The 16,605-nt window shown below is 64.6% G+C and overlaps 2 protein-coding genes across 3 annotated transcripts in view; one reads left to right on the plus strand and one right to left on the minus strand.

The window, feature by feature from the left end:
* Nucleotides 1-1,517: 1,517 nt before the first annotated feature.
* Nucleotides 1,518-16,605, minus strand: part of TPPP (tubulin polymerization promoting protein) — a 23,851-nt gene continuing 8,763 nt past the window's right edge. For both annotated transcript variants that reach the window (XM_059416809.1, XM_059416808.1), the window contains exons 2-4: nucleotides 13,877-14,197; nucleotides 5,924-6,077; nucleotides 1,518-5,780 (exon numbers count right to left, since the gene is read on the minus strand). In XM_059416809.1, the coding sequence (XP_059272792.1) occupies nucleotides 5,586-5,780; nucleotides 5,924-6,077; nucleotides 13,877-14,193 (666 nt within the window). In that variant the 5' untranslated portion in view covers nucleotides 14,194-14,197 and the 3' untranslated portion in view covers nucleotides 1,518-5,585. The remainder of the gene's footprint in view (nucleotides 5,781-5,923; nucleotides 6,078-13,876; nucleotides 14,198-16,605) is intronic.
* On the plus strand, nucleotides 6,097-13,870 carry LOC132028176 (uncharacterized). Its single transcript, XM_059416807.1, has 2 exons — nucleotides 6,097-6,559; nucleotides 6,912-13,870. Exon 2 carries the CDS (start codon nucleotides 10,995-10,997, stop codon nucleotides 11,943-11,945), a length of 951 nt encoding a protein of 316 aa, XP_059272790.1. The 5' UTR covers nucleotides 6,097-6,559; nucleotides 6,912-10,994; the 3' UTR covers nucleotides 11,946-13,870.

The raw sequence follows: 16,605 nt of genomic DNA on the forward strand, positions 1-16,605 counted from the left end.
GTTGTGCATCCTTCCCGGCTCTCAGAGAATCTAGGACAGGTTGTCATTCTCTCTTCTCTCAATGGTTGGTGGAACTTGCTGAGGAAGTCAGTTGTGCCTGGAGTTTCCTTTGTGGGAAACCTTTGACTGTCGGTTCGATGTGATTTATGGTTAAAGGTTGTGGCAGAGCCTGTTCCCCCTGAGCACCCATCTGCTCCCTCCGTGGGCCAGCAACCCCCCCCCAGCTGGTTTGAGGCTGTGTGACTCGTTCTGAGTGGGACAGAGAAGAGCTACTGCGCCACGGGGTGGGGGGGCTGCCCTCCCCTTGGCGGCGTTGCTGGCGGTGTCACAAACCAGCAGGCCTGTTTCTCTTCTTTTGGAAGAGATTCCCTCCTTGACCTTGGCTAGACTCCATCTGAGTAAGAAATAAATCTCATTGTGTCCAGCCGCTGAGGTTTGGGGTTTTCTACTTAGTAGTCACTTACCTAAGTCACAGGACAGTGCATGCTTTCCATTTCTGCTGGAGTTTTCATAAGGTCTCGATCGCCAAGATTTTGTTCAGATTGCCTGATCTTCGAATGTTTTGGTATAGCAATCTTTTCATGGCATTTTAATGGCTTCAGCATTTGGGGTCCTGTCCCTGGGGCAGAGGCGCAGGGCAGTCATCCCTTAAGCAAGACCTTGCCGTTCAGGGAAAGGGATGCAGGCGAGAGACGGCTCTGCCTCAGCTCCCGAGCCGGGGCACACTGGGGCGGCCCTAGCCGGCGGTGGCGCAGGCAGGACACGAGGCCCGCTGAGGGTTCCCAGGGCGCAGACGCGGCTCGGTGTGTGTCGCCCCGCCCCAGCAGCCTGTGTCCCGCTGCTCGGCCTGTGCCCTCCTCACTTCCTTTAAAACATCACCTGATCCCTTCTGTGCTGCTGGGTCAGCTGCCTCACGCGCAGACGTGTGTCCTTCTGTCTCTTCTGTGACCGCACCGTCTCTGCGGTCGCCTTGGCCGGTGATTTTCCTCACCGCGCTCACCTCTCTGGGACTGGAAGCCACGCACCCTTTCTGGTGCCTTGTCACGGCGTGAGGCGCCCGTCTGGTCCAGACCGCTGCCCTCCCGGGACACCCCCTCTGGTCTGCGTGGGACGCTTGTCCAGTGTTGGGGTGAAATCTCTATTCCCACAGCAAGCACTTCCTTACACGGCTCGTCTGGATTTGCTGCTTATTCTCGGCGCCCGCCCTCCAGACATTCCATCTGGGGCCGTGTTCCTTCTGCACCTAGAATTCCTGCTAACGTCTGCCGGTGGAAAGCCCCAAATCCCTGTGTTGTGGTCTTAGAATGCCTTTATCTTCACGTTTTGAAAACTGCTTCACTGATCTGAGGACCTCATTCCTGGCCCCGGGGCTGCTGTGCTTGTGTGTGGTGCCTGTGCCCCACCGGTGCAGGGTCAGACCACGCCTGCTCCGCCCTGCGGCCCCTCCCAGGGCCCTCTGTGTTGTGTCAGTACCCGGTGTGACTGCCGGCAAAGAGTGCGCCTGAGGCCAGCAGAGGTCCACATTTCAACACCTTTATTCATCACTTTACCGATTGGACACACAATGTTAACAGCAGCGAACACAGGAGGAGCAATACGCAGACAGACATGAGCTGTTTCACTAAAGGTTTGCAAGCCAGGCGTACAGCAGCTCTGACAGGTGACGGTGACACCGTGCCTCGCTCTGGGGAGGGAGAGGAGGGCCACCCCGATGCCATGGACATTCCTGGTGAGTGTGGCTCTTAGATGCCCACGGACGTGCCTTTCTGAGTCAGGACACCCACGACAGGGACACTACTTACCACTGCGCTGATAAAGTGACACACTCAGAACTCCCTAATGGTAACAAAACAGTGTAAAAATATAGTGCATATATATATAAATTCATTTCCCTTTCCTGAAAAAACTTCGTACAAACTAGTAGTATACGATCCCTTTCAAGTTTCTTTTAAGTTGTGCGGGTTTCCTTTGTTGTTTGGCTTGATCTGGTTTTTCAAGAGTCTAAAGGGAGAGAGAAAGCATCTCAAAGGTCAGGGTGACCACTGCCCAGCCCTGCCTGGGGCCACGCACTTCACACGCCTGTGGACGAGGGCCACACCCTGAACTGCCCAGTTCCGCCAAGTGTTCAGTAGTAAATCAGTGGTGGGGGCTAATCAGGGTCAGTGGTTTAAGGACATTCTATCCTATTGGTAACTTCACAGTACAGCTGAATTGTCAACCTGGCTTGCATGGGACAGGTGACGATGGGGGGGTCCCGTGTGGCGTGGGCTGCAGGACAGGGGAGCTGGGCTGGGTCCCCAGGGCAGGGCCAGCACATGCTTTCCCCATAAAGGGCCAGATGGTGCAGATGTTGGGTCTCCTCCCTGCCGCCTGGGGTGGCACAGAAGCAGCCACACACCGTGCCTGAGCTCGGGGGAGTCCAGGAGCTGGGAAGGGGGCACCAGCCTCTGCCATAGCCACAGTCCCTGTCCCCCGAGCAGTCAGAGCGGCGCCCGTGGCCTGTGCTGAGCCCCGACCGTGGGACGTGCAGGCAGAGCAGCCCAGACCGGGTGCCGGGGCAGCGTACCTTCTGCCGTCCGTCTCCGGCTTCTCACATCTGATACGATTTCCTCTGCCTCAAGCTCGGCACTGAGGATGTCAGAGGTGTCAGAATACTCCAGTATGCATGTACACCTTGTGCTACAACACTCCAGACGTACGTGGTTTGACGTTCATTTTGGCCAAGCGAACTGTGTTACTGACCGCTCCTGGTTGCCTCCCGACACGGAGACGCCGCCCAGTCCCCCGGACAGAACGTGCCGTGTCCCCTGCTCTGAGCTGTCCTTTCTTCACAGATGGACGTGGGGTTTTTAGGGAGCCATGGTTAGTAGAAGCATAAAAACATGCGGTAAAGACACACACCCTGCCTGTGTGTTCTCGCCACTCAGACTCCGACGGGGGCGCATGCGTGTGTGCGTGTGTGCAGTGTGGTGCCGGCAGGGGTTCCGTGCACCAGGACCACGCAGTGCAGGGATGGACGACGCGGGTGACTTCGAGCCGACGGAGCGGTGACTCCTGAAGCCTCAGGACAGTCTTCGCCACCTCTCCCTCCTGCCTAACCGGGACGGGGGGGGGGGGGGGGGCCGTGCCTGGGGCAGGGTGCTATCTGAGGAGCCTCGGGGTTGGGACGGGCAGGGGAGCTGGCAAGACCCCAGCACCTGTGTGGCCAGCCGGGCCACGGTGCCAGGGGTTCAGGGGAAGCTATGTGCACTTGGTTCTCCCTCAAGCCCAAAGGGAAGGTGCTGTTGGAAGTCAGGAGCGCACTTGGGAGCGTCCGTCAGAAGTGAGCCACTTCTGTGAGTTTCCCATCAGGCCACTGGGTACCGCCAGGCCACGGCACTGGTTTGTGGTATAAATGGGGCCTCCCGCTGGGGGGCGGGCACCGTGGCAGGGTCCCCAGGGACCGCTCTGTGGCTTCTTTTGTTCAGACCGCAGTCTCCCAGGATGCTCTGCCTGGAGACCCGGCTCTGGGACAGGAGACAATCTCCTGGGGCAAGGGGGGCCGAGAGGGGCCCGGGGGACAGCCACTCCCTCTACAGGCAGCGGCACGGGGACCCCCTCCCTGGGCTCACCGCCAGGTGTGCACACCGTGGGGGCCAAGGTCTTGCTGGACTCGCGCATCACCAACTGTGACAGTGGGGACCCGGCTGCTGATGGGCAGGAGGAGGAGCCCCACACCCCTGGTGCTCGGTGCCTCATGGGGCCCGGAGGGGAGGCCTGCGCCATAACCACGAAGAAAAACCACTTCGGCTCTGGACACGGAGCTTCCTGGTGTGTGATGCGCTTGCCGTGGAGAAACCGTGTTGTGTTCACAGTTGCCTCAGGTACGTTTCCCACGCTCTCGCCTCTGGGTCCTCAAAAGGGTCCAGCCTGGGAGAGGACGGGGGGTGGGCGCAGGGTGGGGGTCCCATGTCCTGCCTGCTTCTCCCTCCCCCAGCACACACGCAGTCCTGCTTTCCTGGTTCCTGCTGCAGCGTGGAGGCCTTGCCAGGCAGCTCAGGATCCCCGGGGCAGAAAGTGGACAGCGGTGCGATGGGTTTTACAAGTGACTCAGAGCCTACCTTAACGCACCGGCAAGTCCCTGATCCCCCGGGGGAACCTGCTGGCGAGGCCACTGCCAACCCTGGGCTGAGGCTGTGCCGGGGGTCTGAGGGGAGACCCACGCGCGAGGAGCCTGGTGGAGGGGCCACGCTCGATGGGAGCCTGGTGGAGGGGCCACGCTCGATGGGAGCGCGGGGACCGTCCCCACCTCCAACGGTGACCATCGTGCCTGTGGCGCCACGGTGCTGGTCTTTTCAGCTGGCTGCCCCGGGCATGTGACAGCGGTGGGGCAGGCGGGCTCCGGAAGCTTCTCCCTCAGTCTGCTGCGGCCTTTCCCAGGACCAGTGCCAGGACCGCACAGCCCCACCAGTCACTCACGGGCTTGGCTGCACTTCTGCAAAGGGACACGTCCCTGTGGGGCCACCGTCCTCTGCCCTCGATCAGCCTCACGGAGAAACCAAATTCCAGCGCACACTGTGGGCCTCCGGACCCTCCCCTGGCCTGACTGTTGAATGGTTTTCGGCCCTCGCAGGGGTTGGGAGAGGCTAGAGAGAACTCACCGTGGAGGCGGAGTCCCCGAAGCTGGTGGGGGTGCCAGTGAAGAGGGAGCAGCCACGCCGACCCACAGCCCCAGGGCACCACGTGCGGGGCAGGGCCCCGGGCCGCAGACCCCCGCCCCTGCCAGCAGAGTGCCTGCGTGGGAAGCCTCAGCCTGCAGCGGCTCCCGACCCGGAGACGTGGACTCCGGAGGCGAGGACCCCGGAGACGTGGACGGCAGGAGAGAGAGGGGCAGCTACAGGGCACTCCCGGTCGTCTCTGCTGTGCTGAGAACCAACACGTTTCTTCTTTCTTCTTAGAAAGCACAACGAGCGAGTCGCCCGGCCACAGTTTACATCCGGACGTCCTCGGGCGCCCACTTCAAACCGTCCCTTTGGTCCTCTGAGGAGCCTCCCGCCGGCTCCCCTTGCTCCCTTGCCCACCAGCTCTGGTTACGCGACGTGGGTGTGCAAGCGCGTGCGTGTGCACATACAAGCACGGGTCCCGCCTCCCCACGCCCGCACGGTCCTGTTCCGGGTTCACTTCATTCTCGGTGCGGTTAGTGACTTAGCTCTTGCCGCCCTCGAGGCTCCTGGGAGGGGTCTGCGGGCCAGGCCGTCGGCACCACCGCTGACAGGGTCTGTCCCACTCACCCCCGTGGCCCACCGGCACCTGGACAGCGGCCCTTTGGCCTGTATGCCAGGTGGCCAGTGTGGTCTGTTCCCGGGAGACACTGGAAAAGGCCACGTGTTGATGGCCGGCACTGGACGAGGCAGGGGAGTTACAAAAGGCCAGTGAGTTCAGGGGCCCCACCTGGGGGTCCGAGAGAAGCGCGCCGGCTCCCAGGCAGGGGTGTCACCCCACAGCCACCCGGGCCCCAGACTCCTGAGTTCTGACCGGGGAGCACAGGAATGTAACCAAGTGTGAGGTGGTGGAGGCCTCGGCAGGAGGGCCCGCTCCTGGGCTGGCTACTTGCCCCCCTGCACCTTCTGGTCGTAGGTGCCCGCGTGCTTGTAGCCCGACACGTAGCCTGACTCGTCCACCAGGTCCACACGGCCTGCCTTGCCCTTGCCCCGGCCCGATGGGTCGAAGCGTTCCTTGTGGGAGCCCGTGAACTTGGTCGTGTCTGTGAGCCGAGATACGGTGGGTGACGAGATGGCTTTCTGCAAAGGGACAGAGTGGGGCACGCCCAGGTGAGCCCCGGGGGCCGCTGCATCGGCCGCCCCCGGGGAGGAACGCTGCCGCCCTCGGACCCCAGACCCTGAGGGCTGTGCTCCCCCGGGGAGTCCCTGCCAGCCATGCTCACCGTCACCCCTGAGATGACAGGGGACTTGCCCTCGATGAGCCTGTGCACCTCGCGGACAGCCTCTTCGCTGCTCTTGTCTTTGAACCTCTTCTTGGAGAGCTCTTCCAGCGCCTCCTTGAACTGCTCGAACGTGATGGTCCGGCAGGACTTCCCTCTGAGGGAGAGAGCACTCAGGGCCGGCCAGGACCGCTCCCCTCCACGGTGCACAGCCCTGCCCAGCAGCGCCCCGCCAACCTGCTGACCTCGGGGAACCCCTGGCCCTGCCTGGGGACCCGGTGATATCGGGGGTCCCTCCCCCATCCAGGGGCCCGGAGACATTGAGGAACCCCCATCCAGGGCCCCACTGACCTCGGGGAACCCCCGCCTCTCTCCCACAGCGGAAATCGTGTGCAACGTAAAAATACAGAATCTGCCCCTCCCCCTCCCTGTTGTGCACTGTTTATGCCCAACAGTCGGTCGCCATGGGCAACAGCACCAAATATAAATTGTCTTGGAAAAAAGCTTAAAGGAGCCACATCCTTTATGAACAACTGGACATCAAAACAGAGCTGTCGTCGGGTTCTCAAACGGGGCGTGTGTGGCGTCCACTCGACGCAGGAGGGACAGTCGGGGCACGACACACTTTGCACCTGAACGGTAACAGGGGCCGAGTCCTGCCTGGGGCCGCCCTAGCCCGACGTTCCGTGACCACACAGGGACACGGTGGGGGGGCGCCACCCCAGGACACCCAGCAACGTGGGCCCAGGGCCTGGCCCTGACTCGCAGGACCCCCACCGCCCCTGCCTGGAAGCCGCTCAGGGCCAGGCCAGGGCCACCCACCTGAGGGTCACAGAGGGGAGCTGGGGGGCAGGTGCAGCCGTGTCGGTCCCCCACGGTGGGCCGTTCACAAGATCACACAAGGCTTCTGAACTGCCTCCGCGTTTTGTATAGTTTTAGCTAAAAACCATTTTTGCCACTCCAACTGGCTTTCCTGTGCTGACCCATTCAGAGAGGTCCCGTGCAGACGGCTCCCCACGGACACCCTGTCCACCCTGTCAGCAGGGTGCTGGGTGCAACGGCCCCAGAGCACCCAGCAGGCGGCTCCGCAGAAGTCCACGAGCAGAGGGCCCAGAACAGCCAAGAGCCGGCCGAGGGACTGAGAGCCGCAGCCCCAGGGACACAGCCACACGGGGGTTCCCAGAGAAGCAAAGACCGTCCGGTGGGGGATGAGCGCCGGCCGCCCAGCTCCGGACGGCGCCTGGGTTCATCCTAGATCCTAAACTACGCTTCCCTGAGTACCTCAGAGAACAACTCTGACCTTGGAGGAGGCAGAGATTTCTGAGAAATCCCACCAAAACAGTCCATAAAAGAAAAAAGGAACTGGAATTTGTCAAAATTTTGAAAACCGTGTCTTTCGTTCCAAAGCCAGCCACAGACCAGGGGAAACATGCACACACACACCAGAAAAAGACACCTTCAGGCTCAGCAGCAGGAAAACCCAGTCCGAAATCCGAGCAAATTCTGAGCCACTATGTGCAGGAAGGTGCTAGCGGCGAGCCCCACTGAGCCGGCCGCCGGGGAGAGCCGCCCCGAAGCCCCCCACACACCTGCCAGCCGGCCACCAGGACCAAAGCAGCGACAGCGAGAGGCTGCGGGCCTCCAGGCGCTCGGACACCGTGGTTGGGGTTCTGCAGTCCTGGCCCCAGGCCCCACACCTGGGCCCTATGAGGGAGAAGCCACCTGGAGACCCAGGCGAACTACATAGCCAGGGGCCGATGGCACACACGGGGACTCGCGGGCCCACGACACAGGATGTGCTGACTGGTGACCCACAGTCAGGAAGGGCACGGCCCCGGCTGTGACCTCACAGCAGGGTCTGGGGACCTGGTGGACGCGGGGCTTCCTCAAGTCCAGCAGCGGGTGGTGGGTTCTGCTCCTGGAGCAGTCAGCCTCTGAGCAAACCGGCCTGGGCCGCACGGTCCCCAGAGCCGCTGCCCCGCACAGAGAACCCCGCGTGCCCTGGCCGAGGCCGTTTGTTTGTCCTGGGCCATCCAAGGCACCCCCGTCTCCTATTCACGCCCTGCCCGGGTCGCATTTGGGGGCCTGGCCGCCGGAGCACGCAGCCCTCTCCGGGCCCCGCGGCACCAGGCGCCGCCAGTGTGAGTCACTGGGGCCGGGGGCGGGGGCACGGCTCGCGGGGGCTCCCGTCAGAGGCCACATTCAGAGCTGGTGGACTTGCAGGCCTGCTCCACCTGGCTCGGCTGGGTGTCCCCAAGTGTCCCCGCCGTGGCTGCCCCGCAGGGAGTTCTCCCCAGGGGCCCCAGTGCCCCGCTGCAGAGAGCTGTCCCCAGCAAGTTCTAGAATGACAATGCCTGTCTCTTCCCCAGAGACACTGATCACATCACACTGCTCTCTGGACACAGAGTAAGCCTGTTCTCCGGAGCTCACAGAACTAGAGGGTGTCCCCACAATGAACCCCCCTCCTCGCGTCTCCAGCCCGGCCGGCCAGCACCCTGCTGGAAAGCCAGCCCAGGAGTAACGGGGCCACTGGTCATAACAAGGCCCTGTGAGCTGGGGTTGCACTTGGCTTCCCCAGCCCTGTGTCCCCCAGGCCTCCAGACCTAACTCCGGGTGGGCAGAGGGCTGGACCCTGCCAGTACCAGAGGTTACCCAGGAACACCAAGGGCACCTGGGAGCGAGGCAGGGGACCAGTACAGTCCTCAAAGATAGATGCATGTGCAGGCCACCCAGGCCAGCACTGGGAAGGCTCCCAAGCTTTGAGCCACCACCTCCTCACCAGCACCTCTGCAAACGGGTGGAGGGCACTCCCGGGGGCACCTCTCTGACCGGCGGCAGCCAGCGTGCTGGCCATCACGGACAGCTGGCCACTCAGGGTTGGGAGAAAGCTGCCGGCTCTCCTTGCTTTCCCTGAGCAGCAAAGCCAGGGCCCCGGCTGACCTGTCCGGACAGCCGCCTGGATGCCAGTGGGAATCCACTGCAGGCCCTGATGAAGTCCGTGGGAAGAAGGGGCCTCTGAGATGCTCCCAGCAGGGGTGGGGGGAGCCGGGAGCTCCGCTGTGCCTGTGGCCTGCAGCAGCTCCCAGGCCGGGTGCTCCAGGGGGACCGCCGATGGCGGCCAGACCCTCCTGACACACAGTGGTTCCCTCGCTCTGGCCCAGGGCTCCCCCCTGCCGCTGACGACCATGATGCTGGAGGTCTGCAGGGGCACGTGCAGGCCCTGAACCTGCCTAAAGGGGCAGCTGTGGCCCCAAGTCTGCGTTCCCTCTCCCCAGGTAGGGCAAAACCACCCTAGTGTCCCCCTAACTTCGTGCAGGTGTCTGGGGCTGGGCTTGCCCGGGGAGGGCAGCTCCCGCCACCCCATCCCCGCCTAACTGCCACCCTGGCTGTGGCGGGGGCGGGGCGGGGACCGGCGGGGGGCTGGAGGGGACAGCTGCACCGAGGTCTCTGAAGCCATTTCTGGGTGTTTGGGGAAGGTCCTCGTCTTAGGAGGCCGTCATGCACTGGGACCCAGCCCTCGTCAGGGAGAGGGAGCTGTGCGGCCAGGATCCCTGTTCTCTGTGGCCTGGACCCTCGACCACAGATGCGCCAGGCCACCCAGTGCAGGGGCTCGTACTGCCTCTGGGAGCATGAGAGGGCCCCACAGAGGACGAGGCCACACGGCCGCGCTGACCCTGAATGCCCCCTGGCCTGTCGGGAGGCAGGGCAGGAAAGGCCCCGGGCAGACGGCAGACGCGGCGTGGGGGAGGGTCAGCTCTGTCCCGGCCACCGTCTCAGACATCACGGCACAACAGCTCTGCCGGCTCTCGCCCGCCCCTCCTGTGGGCACCCCCACCCCACCACCGCGCTGTCCTGGGGGACCTCTCCTGCGGCTGCTGGACGGCGGGGGACGGCGTCTGCGCTCCAGGCCGAAGGCTCGGGTCCGCTGTCCCAGCTCCCTGCCCGAGACGGTTCCGGCCGTGTCCTGGAGAGGCACGGGGTGTGCGGCAAGAAGGGAGCAGGCTGGTGGCAGACAGGCCCCAGGGAGCCCCCCCAGCTTCTCCCTAACCGGTTCAGGCGCCGGCCCCGTGTCCCTCCAGGAACCCAGAGCACCCAGCAGACAGGCGTGTGTGTGGCAGGGACGCCCACCACGCCCGGTCCCCTCGGGCCAGGCCTCTCCACCTGTGCGGGCCGCGAGCACACAGGCAGGATGGAAGGGCACAGCGTGGTGGGGACCCGTCGTCGGGGACGTTCCGCTGTGCACGCTGAGGCGGGGCTAATTAGGATCTCGGGCGGACCGGCTGGGGCTGTGGCCGGGCGGCGCCTTTGTCTGGGTAACAATAGTGACAAGAGTGTTCCGTCAGGGCCGTCGGGCCTGGGCCTTCGGAGCTGTGAGAAACTCGTTTGAAATCCGACACATGGTAACATCGAAACAAACAAGGGTCGCCATGGCGACCGGCCCCAAACAGAGCCCGCAGGGCCCGGGCCGGCGCCGCCCGCGCTGCCATGGCGACCGCCCGCAAACAGAGAGCGGGCGCCCCTCCACCGGCCTGGCCGTCCCGCGTCTGTGGCTCCCCTGAGGCAAAGGCCCTTCTGCCGTGGCTGCCACCTGGAAAAACTGTGGCCCGAGACCCCACGGCCCAGGACACGCCCGTCCCCGCCCCACACCCCCGTCCTCACAAGGCCAGACAAAGCCAGTTTTTAGCAGGCTCCTCGAGGCTTCCCGGTGTCCTCCGGTCCGTCCCTGGGGACCCCGCGATCTCCCCCTCAGGGAGGAGGGCATGGGCCCCCCGCCGCGTGCTCCAAGCTGACCAGCAAGCCCATTCGGGCAGGGGCCTGGGCCTGCCCCTTGGGAAGGGGCCCCCGTGGCCGCCGCGGCTCGGGGTGGCCGGGTCCCAACCTTGTGGGCTCGGGCCACCACAGCCCGCTCACCAGACCACTTCCCCTGCCGGGAGCTGAGGCAGAGACGCCGGGGTCCCAGGCAGCCCCGAGCTCCGCAGTGGGGAGCCCGCCGTGCCCAGGAGCCAGGGGCCAAGCCTCCCCCAGGACGGGGACAGCAACCAGATGGGCTCCCTTCTCGGTGCTCACACGCGTGATGCCAGCGCCCCACGGGGGCTACCAGGACCCCATGCCTGCAGCACACGGGGTCTTGGGTTCTGTCCGGAGCACCTGTCCTTGGAACGGGCCGTCTCCCACCACCTGTGGGGAGCCCAGGTGTCACCAGGGAGTGGGTGTGCCGGCCATCTGTGCGCACACGCGTGAGCTGAGTGCACGTCCGCACACGTGTGCGACACGCCTGCGCGCGGCCTGGAGGAAGGAGGCAGAGGTGACAGGAGGGAGAGGCGCCATCGCCTGTCCCCAGCAGCTCGACGTGCAGGCCGGCGCCAAGGCTGTGGGAGCCTGTGGTGCTTCCTGGAGAGGTGAGCCGCCGTGGACGTGCCACTTCCTGCCTCCTTCCCAGCCCTCTGGGACCTTCCCCAAAGGACATGGCTCTGAGGTTCCTCTGCTCCCGGGTCAGCCCGTGTCTCCGGATGCACAGGGTTTCCCAAGGCCGATGCTCAAGGCCTGGAGGACGTGCCCAGGAAAGGGAGTGGGGAGACCCTGCGAGGCCTCACAAGAGCTCCTGCGGGCTCCCCCTTGCCTGCAGCGTGGGCCCGTCTGCTCTGCCCGCGGACGCCTGCAGGGGATCTGGCCACTGTCCCTCCCTCACCGGGCTGGTGTGCGGGGCACGTCAGTTCTGCCGAGTGAGCTCTGGGCCACCGACGCTCCTGACCCAGCCACAGGCTCTGGGCTGGCCCTTGGGGTCGGCCGGTGGCGGCACCACATGTCCAAGGCTGGCTGGGCTGCCTGGACCGTCCCCAGGGAACCACACGGCAGAGCTGGTTCCCATTCTTTAGCGAGGACAGCGCACCAGACGCCCCGGTGCGCCTCTGGAGCTGCTTGGCTGAGGACTCCGGCCAGAGCCTGGCCCTGCTGCCCAGAGCACCTCACAGTCCCCCAGCAGACCCCTCGGTCACAAGCCCGGGGCCGCAGGGGCAGCAAATGAGATCCTCGGCTGGGGCCACTGAGAGCTGGTCCCTGCAGGCTGCCAGACCGGCGCCTGGGGTGGGGGTGGGGAGAGGCAGGTTCCATGTGGCTCCCTGGTCCCCAGAGGCCCTGAGGCCCCCTACTCGGAGATGCAGGAAAGGACAGGTTGCGGCCCCAACCAGACCCCGCCCCTCCTGGGAATGTCCTTGACCACGAGGCCACAGCCCACCAGAGACTCCCAGGGTCTGGCCCCTCTGCTCCCACGTCCGGGGGCCCCTGCTCTATGGGGGTGAACTCAGGGGTCCAGGCCAACTCAGCTGAGCAGCACACCCCTCTTCATCTCCTGAGGCAGCCTGTCACTGAGCGGGGCCTAGCAGAGGCCCCAAAGGCATGGCAAGAGGTTAGGGACCCACATTCCCGGTGTGTGGGACGCAGGCGGGCTGGGCCTCTGTAAGAAGGGGACAGCATAAGTCGGGGGGCAGCAGGTCTGCGAGCAGGGCTGAGACGGGCTGCTGAACCCCCACGGAGCCCAGGACGCACGGAGTCCGTGCCCTGAGTGCCCAGCCGGGGGACACACGTGGGGTCTGATCTGTCCACACTCACTCCTCCACGGGCTGTGTCCCCAGCCTCCACAGGGGTGTGGGGGGGGGGGGGGGGGGGGGACACTGACTGGACTCTTGGGCCCAGACGGCACCACGTGAATGCCCGTCCTGTGCAGAGCTGTCCAGATTTGGACACGTCCCCTCTGCAGAATTCTGCACAGACCAGGGAGCTGAGGAGGGACCCCAGAGGTCTGGAGAGCCCACTTGCCCTCTGCATGGGCCCTGACCCCTGGACCCAGCAGACATCAGCAGATGGAGGGGTCGGATAGCCGGGCCTGCACTGTTGGCTGAACACCTTCCCCTGGGCTCCTGGGACCTCAGCCTGGTCCCGGTGATGAAGCCTCTACCTTGGGCCCTACAGCAACCACAGAGCAGCTCTTACCAACCGCCTGGTGTCACCCCCTTCTCACCTCTGCCCACCTGCACCCGCCTCACCTCCTCCTCCTACCTGTGCCCCACCTTCCTTTCCTCCCTGACCAGGGGCCTTGGGAGTGGAGGGCTCACTAGAAGCCGGGATCCCACAGCTATGGTGTCCTTAGGGACTCTGCTTGGACTGGACATCTGACTGGTTCCACCTCTTCCCCAGGACCAGAAAAGTCAAGTCCCCTCTGCCTGGTGAGTGCTCTGCACCGCTGGGTCCCAACAGGACTGGCCACGGGGCTACCGCACCCTGTGTACCTCCACAGTGCCTGACGGCGACGGCGGCACCCCTGGGCCTCGGGTCAGCCCGGGAAGTCAGGGACACTGCCCTGGGATGGAGGCACACTGGTGTCTGGAGACAGAGTCACGGCCACTGGGGACGCAGGCGGAAGAAGCCATCCATGGCTGAAAGGGGCACGGGGGGGCCCAGCCATCAGTGGGCGGTGGGGGGCCCGGAGGCGTCCTGCGGAAGGCGCCCAGCTGACAGCAATACCCTGACCGAGATGGCCATGCTCAGAAACAGGCTGAAAGCTGCTTTCCAACGCTGGGCGACAGACGGCAGTCGACGTTAGGTAGCCCCCAGGGTGCTGTTCCTCCTCTCAGGGTGGTCGTGACGTTTGCAGGACACAAGGCGCCCAGCGGTGATGCCGGACGTGCTCCCCGGCACCGGCACCGGGGACGAAGGGCGGCCCGGACACGCCGGAAGCATGTGGGCGCGCCGACGGCTGAGTCTGCGGCGCCCGAGCCCTGGGCGCAAGATGCACGCGCAGCGCGCTGCGCACTCAGCCCTGGAGCAGCCCACAGCGCAGCGGCCCCTGGGCAGTGCCCCCGACCCGGCACCCCGGCCTCTTACCCCGAGAAGGGGGCTCGAGCGCCTCCTCATGCCAGGTGCGAGGGGGTCCCGAGCGCAGGCCTGGGCGGCACTTACTTGATTTTGCTGAAGACGATGTCCACGTCTGTGACGGTCACGTTCTTCCCGTCGATGACCTGGCAGTCCTTACACAGCTTCGACCAGTTCTTGCCGTGCATCTCCTTCCCAGAGGCCCTGGTGTCCCCATGCACGGCGAAGCGCCGGAAGGCCTCCTCCAAGGCGCTGAGCTCCGGCGCCGCAGCAGCCGCCCCCTCACCGGCCCCCTCCGACTCCAGCGACAGCCTCTTGGCTGCCCTGTCCTTTGCGGGGTCCCCTGGGGACTTGGGGGGTGTCTTGTTGGCGGCCTTGGCAGACTTGGCCTTGCTGTCGGCCATGTTGCTGGAGGAGGAGGAGAGGGGAAAGGAGTCACCGCGCCTCTGCCGGGCCACACGTGCAGGATGGGCACCCGGGAGGCGATGGCGGCCCTCATAAGGGGGCAGAGAGGCCGCCCGGGGCTGCCCCCAAACAGTGCAAGCCCCCCACGACAGCCCAGCCACCCATGAGGCTCAGGTCCCTCCTGTCGCTCCCCTGCCAGCCACCATGTCACGGAGCCCTCCGTGTAACGACACCTTTCCTGGGGTACCCACCGCGTGATGGGGAGGGGGACCCAGAACCCGTCAGCACCACCTCAGTGGGGCCCCGGGTGGTGACCGCGTGTGCAAGGGAGGCCACCCAAGAGGCCCCCGTCAGGACCTCCGCGGAGCCTGCCCTAACCTGCCCATGAGTGTCTGCTTTCATGGGGCCTCTGACCCCAAAGCCGGGCAGATCCCTGGGGACCACACAGGCCATGCTGCCCCTCCCACATCCCCAGCCAGTAGTTCCTGTCCCAGCAGCCCCCGATTCCCAAGCCTTGCAAAAGTGTGCCCCCGAGTCTCCAGAAGCCACTTCCCAGAGGAGCTGTGGGTGGCCGTCCGTGCCTTGGGGGGCTCAGCAAAGGGGGACAAGCCCTCGGGTTCAGGCAGACTCCAGGACCCAGCAGCCCTGGGGACAGCAAGCACACGCACAAGCCCACAGGTCACGGGGCCGCCCCATCCCGTCCCTCGCCGCTCCAAACCTGAGTCCTCAGCACCGGCTTGCCCAGCAGAAGCCGGGACCAGCACCAGGGGCTGGGGGGCCGGGCAGACAGCGTTCGCACAAACCGCCACCCTCCGCAAAGCCTGCGCAGCTCAGCCGCTGCTCCAGGAGCAAAGCTGGAACCACCGGAGAGAAGAGCAGGACCGGTGCGGACGGGGCACCGCCAGCAGGAGAGTCGCGCCCGCACGCGTGCCTGTCCGTGTGGGGGCAGGGAGCACCAGCCCTCCCGGGGACCCAGGACCAAGGCGGTGCCACCCAGTCGTCTCCAGTGTTATCGATGACACCATTTCTTTGTCGGAAATAGGAGCTTCTTGGGGCTGAGGTGGGGGGGGGCTCCCATCCTGTGTTGTTTTCTATCCTTTGATAAATCCATGCACTATTTCGAAAATGAAGTAATGATGATAAAATTCATTTTAAAAAAAAAACCTGGGGGCTTCTGCAGAGGCCTGCTGGAATACGGAGCTGTCCAGAGAGGCCCTGCTGACCCCAGGATGGCAGCCTGTCCCCACAGGAAGGCTTCCCTGCACGCACGGACCTCCCCATCAGCCCGGAGCCCAAGAGACGCACATCAGCCCACAGCGGGAGTAGAGGCCCATCCGCTGTGACCAGGGGTGGCCAGGGACCATTCCGGCTGGCCACAGACTGGGCAGTCTGAATGTCCTGCCCTCCCCTCAATGTGTTTGTTTGCAGCAGCTCCGGAACACCCCGGGAGCTCCTGTGCCCACAACACCCCCCTCCCTGTGGATTTCTGGAGTCTCTCTCTTTGGTTTCACCTGCTTTCCTGGGATGGGTATGAATTTGGGGGAATGCAGAAGGCAGAGGGCGTGAGCACAGAGCTGGGGTCTATAGTGCATAGATGCTCCCAGACGCCAGGGGACGCGCCCGGAAAGCACCCCAAGCATCGCTGGCATCAGGCCCACAACAGGCCGGCTGAGCTCCCTTGGGCCCCCTCTGCTGCTGGGCTCAAGGGTCCCAGGCAGCAGGGCAGGGGTAGCGACAGGGGGTGAAGGGGGCCCTGCAGGAGAGCAAGAGGGGGAGGAAACCAGGGCGGTGCACTGGGGTCCGGTGCGAGCTGTCCCCCCTCGGCCAGAGGGCTCGGGAGCAGGGAGCTGAGGGAGCGTGCGCGCGCGCTGTGGGGACGGACTGTGTTACTGGATTTGCATCTTCAGAGAGGCCCTGCCAAGGTGGAATTTCAGAGCTGGCTGGGAGGAGGGCCCTGCCCACGGCCCCACACGGACGTCAACACACCTGCCCCCAGTGTCCGCCAGACTTCAGGATTATACCCCTGCCAGGAAAGGCTGTCTCTCAGACACCGTGTGTTCTCCCCAGGCCAAAACCCCTCCGGAGCCATCTAGGCTCCAAAGAGGCCATGGGCCCCATGCCAAGGGCCCTACTTCTAAAATGAACTGGGTTCCATTTCAGAATGACTCTCCCTGGCAAGCTCCTTAAGATTCGAACACCACGTGACACTAAACTCACAGGGAAGGTTATGTAGGACAGACCCTGAAAAGCCACTACCAGCCACCACATGGACATCAGCTCACAGAGCCCCAACCAGGAGCATTGGAAATCCGTTAGTGATCTGCCTGCAACAGGGCCAGGTGTGCCTGTGAGCAGGACCAGGTGTGCGTGTGAGCGGGGCCAGGTGTGCCTGTGAGCGGGGCCAGGTGTGC

Source organism: Mustela nigripes, chromosome 12 (assembly GCF_022355385.1).
Source record: "Mustela nigripes isolate SB6536 chromosome 12, MUSNIG.SB6536, whole genome shotgun sequence".
Classification (NCBI taxonomy): Eukaryota; Metazoa; Chordata; class Mammalia; order Carnivora; family Mustelidae; genus Mustela; species Mustela nigripes.